The following is a 4,307-nucleotide window of genomic DNA, read 5'->3' on the forward strand; positions in this document are numbered from 1 at the left end:
TTGTTGTTTTTTGTGAACAGGGTGTGCAAGAATCTACTTCACCAGTAACATTTTGGAATTTAGTTGGTATTTATTAATATTATAACCATCAATTACAACATTTATTGATGTCCAGTTTGTCATTATAACATGATACATTATGTCATTATGATACAGTATTATTATTATTACTTTGAGGATTAATATATTAGTATTATATTTCTGTCTTATTTACTTTCTCCTGGATCTTATATTCTGACGCTGCAGTGTTTTGTTCACCATGTTGCAAAAGGCAGTATTTTATGTTGGCATCGTGGCAACACTCTTAACAGCAACAGTAAACACACAAACACTGCGGCCATCACACACTAGAGCAGAAGGGAAAAACATTTATCAAGTGCTGAAACTTTACTTGGTGCAGAACAATCTTTTAAGTAGTAAGTTTAGTAAATTTTTTAAGTATCTTGTATTTTTTTACAGAGACCAGAATTCATTTCAAAAACATAAACAGCCTCTTTATTGTGTCGTATTCAATGTAGTACGAGACAATTTCTTCAGTTTTTAAGTGTCACTGAAATACTGTCAAACAAAAGTGAAAAAGTGTCAACACACATCCCTACAACATATTCTTCATCAGACACAGATTACTGTAGCACAGGTGGAAACATACTGTAACATATAGTCAACATGTCCTTTTTTAGTAACATTGTGATCTCCAGCAGACTGTATGTCCTGTGATAAACCTGAGGAACAATCTCTTGTCATGTCTGATCATCTCTGTCATGTTCACATGATATTACTGTACAGTATAAAGATGAGCTCTTGTGAAGAGATGCCAATGAAACTGTTACAGTAAAGCAATCAGCTGTAGAAGGACTCATTATTTTTATTATAATTGCATATTTCCTTTTAGATTTATATTTTTTACACTGGATTCTTTCTAATGGTCCCTCAGACTGTGGTGTACACGTTCATACTGTCAGTCAACATGAGAGTCCTCACCTCACATCAGCACAAGGGGCTCCTGAACTGAATTTAGGTGGATGATCCATTGACCGGTCACTCTTCATGGACACACAGCTGGATTCAGGAGATTCTCCATGAATGACACTAAAACACAACAGCAAAATATGTCTGCTATAAAAACAGGTGCACAAACACAATTTCCTCAGAATTTCTTCCTTCAAGACAGCGATCATCTCTTGTCTAGAAGCTCTTTACCATTGCTGTTCATATGCACAAGCCAGCTGAAGGACTTTTCGCCGTAAAACTTTCTGCTCCCCTACAGTGTCCTCGTGAACATCACACCGTCTCACCGATTGACGCTTCGCTGATGAATGGGCCTCATCATCATGATTCCCCGCAGCACTTCGGCAGGGTTTGTGTATCCTTACAAATAATTGCATATTATGTATTGTATACTGTGTGATATAAATACAAGCATATATTCATTTAAATAAGCAATTATTTTTAAAGATGTGTTACGTCCAGAGACGTATTCAAATGGTTGGTTTTAACTGTGTTTCCTTTAACTAGTTCCTTTGTGTGCTTTACCAGCCCAGACAGAGGAAGCATAAAAGCAGAGAAGAAACTGCCAGAGGGAGAGAAATGTTCCCACAAAAGCTTTCTCCAGAACATTGTCTTTGTCCTGCCCAGCTTGTTGTAGCAGATTGTGAATTAGTTGTTGAACGTTCTACTTTTGGGTATTGAATCTCTATCTATATTTGACTGTTGTAAGTACATGTGTTATTGGATGTTTATTTGGAAGCTGTAGGGAGGTGGGTGCCATTTTTGTTGTACTCAGTTTTCTCCTGTTTTGAGGCCAGGAAGGAAGCTAGAGTATTATTGTGCTATTTCTTTTCTTTTCTTTGTAGCTTAAGAGTTTTACTACTTCAGTTAGGTTTGTTTGTTTGTTATTTTGGCCTTGCCCTCTCCTGAAGCCATTGCTTCCCTTTTCGTGTTTATTCACAATACCTTGTCCTTATTTCTTTTACTATAAATAAAGACCTTAAGTCATTTGTTTGATTGTGGTGCTGTGGCAGGGCTCAGATTAATGCTCTTAAAACGTTTAATCTATGTTGCATCCGTTTATACCCCAATACTTTATTCTCTCTCATAGAGAAAATGACTACATCTCATTTTACATTGAATTCTTTCCATCTTGAGAATATTTCTGGTTTAGGACAGTGAAAAGCAGCACACTGGAGATTGTAGTTTTCCTGAAGTTTCTCTGTAAAGTTGTGTGCAAACAGTCCGAACATGAGACTCCTGAAATACATGCTAACCAGCTGAACATTGCTGATTCTCACACACCTTGTATGTCTAGTGGATGAAGGGGGACTCTTTTACGAGGGCCGAATAACTTTCAGCTACAACCGAAAAGTTTCAAATTTACATGTCAATAAATGCACAGAATTGATGTACACTATACAATGCAATGTGCTGCTTTCTGAAAAACTGTTTTCACAGGAATTAAATCATCAAATTTACATTTACAGGAGAAACATACACACAAATGACCTTTGACCCCAATCCTAAATAATGTACATTTCTCCAGTTCTGTCTGTGACTGAATCAAACCGGTCTCACTGTCATCTGACTGTAGATCTCACTTTACCCTAAAGCTGTTTTCACATGTTTATACTTGAGATAATCCAGTCTGTTCTCATTTCTCCTCAGTGTTTTTATACTGTAGTGTTGTGCAGCATATCAGAAATATCTATCAGTGTATTTTATTAAAGCATTGAAATCCTCTGACCTCTTGACCTTCCCTGTGTCTGTCTGTCCACTGAGATCCTTTGTGGAGTCCATGACATCATCTGAACAGTCCACTGAACACCTGTCAACAAACGGGACATCATCTATATTTGTGGCGTGTTTATTTGTTCAATACTGACACATATTTGTTTTTATTTGTCCTCTAGAATATTCCATTAGAAATGAATCAATGAGGTTCAATTGCAGACTGTCAGCTTTTATGACATGTTAAACACCAGCATAAAGAGAAAACATCAGAAGACTCAACAGAAGAAAACAAAGCAACGTTTCAAGTCAATAGAAGAAATAACATTTCAGTGCCAAAGAAACTGAACACATACTGACAATTCAGATAAAAGAGCAAAAGTCTCAGTATCTGTTTGTTCTGCTGTGATTAATACTTAGATATCTGTTAGATGTCTTACTGTAGCTGATAGTTTGAAAGGTTTATTATTGTTGTCTTGTGAGTTTTGGTTTGTTTAGCAGCAGTTCAGTACTCACCTGTCAAGAACTGTTGATGTTCCTCTTTACTGACTAGAATATCACCTACAAAATACTTCACAATGAATTTATTGATTGTTTCAGACGATTCAGTGGAACACAAACTGTCAAACATTTCTCAGTTTCTATCGTCGTGTAATTTTCTGCTCTTGTCACAAAATGGATCCTGTTTTACTAGTTTCACTTTCACCTGTCACCTGAGGAGGAGGAGTCTGAAAGAGACAAACAACATTTAAAGGTGCAGCAGGTGTTTCATGCTCTTAAAGGGATAGTTGAGCCAAAATTACAAATCTGTCATCATTTTCTCAGCCTCATGTTGTTCTAAACCCGTATGTCTTTCTTTCTTCAGTGGAACACAAATGATCTTATTCAACATTCACTTTCATTAATGGGGAAAAAGATTCAGTGACTGAGACCGAACATCTCATTTTGTGTTCCACATGTTAAACTGGTTTGGTACAACATGAGGGTGAGTAAATGATGACAAACCATTGATTTATGGCTGAACTACCCCTTTAAAGCAGGGGTCAGGAACCTTTTTCACTAAGGGTCCAATTTTTTAATTTCTGGTTGATGCATTTCTTCGAAAGAGATATTCTACAAATGATTAATTTATTATTTTCAATAGACTAAAAAAAAACAAATATAACAATTAATAAGTAACATGCTGTAATATGTAAACATGTGTTTGTGCGGGTCTCCATAAAATTACTCTATTTTACAATTGTTCATGAAAAATTTTTATTCTCTTTTGGTCTCAGCGATGAGTAAAAATATTTTAATAATAATCGCATTTAAAATATCGCGATATCCGATTATATGTTGAACCCCCTTATTGAGAGTCAATGAATATTTTTGCTTTAAAAATTACATAAATTTATTGAAACACGAAAAAATTTAACAAAATACATTTCTAATTAAAATTACACATTAAATGAAACGAAAAAAGCAATTAAAATAAGGAAGTGACTAAAAATTCTTAAATCTTATATATAAGCACCTCCCCAAATCCAATCCTTTACCGCCTCCATTTGCCATCACGCAAGTATCACAACAGGTGAACTATTACT

General features: G+C 35.5%; 1 protein-coding gene across 1 annotated transcript in view; it reads right to left on the minus strand.

Annotated features, from left to right (window-relative positions):
* The window catches only part of LOC127650399 (NACHT, LRR and PYD domains-containing protein 3-like), a 66,973-nt gene extending 63,588 nt beyond the window's left edge, over positions 1-3,385 (minus strand). The window contains exons 1-4 of the mRNA XM_052135816.1: positions 3,238-3,385; positions 2,738-2,818; positions 1,201-1,368; positions 982-1,089 (exon numbers count right to left, since the gene is read on the minus strand). Of these exons, the coding sequence (XP_051991776.1) occupies positions 982-1,089; positions 1,201-1,368; positions 2,738-2,790 (329 nt within the window). The 5' untranslated portion in view covers positions 2,791-2,818; positions 3,238-3,385. The remainder of the gene's footprint in view (positions 1-981; positions 1,090-1,200; positions 1,369-2,737; positions 2,819-3,237) is intronic.
* Positions 3,386-4,307: the final 922 nt, after the last annotated feature.

This window comes from Xyrauchen texanus, chromosome 10, assembly GCF_025860055.1.
Source record: "Xyrauchen texanus isolate HMW12.3.18 chromosome 10, RBS_HiC_50CHRs, whole genome shotgun sequence".
NCBI lineage: Eukaryota > Metazoa > Chordata > Actinopteri > Cypriniformes > Catostomidae > Xyrauchen > Xyrauchen texanus.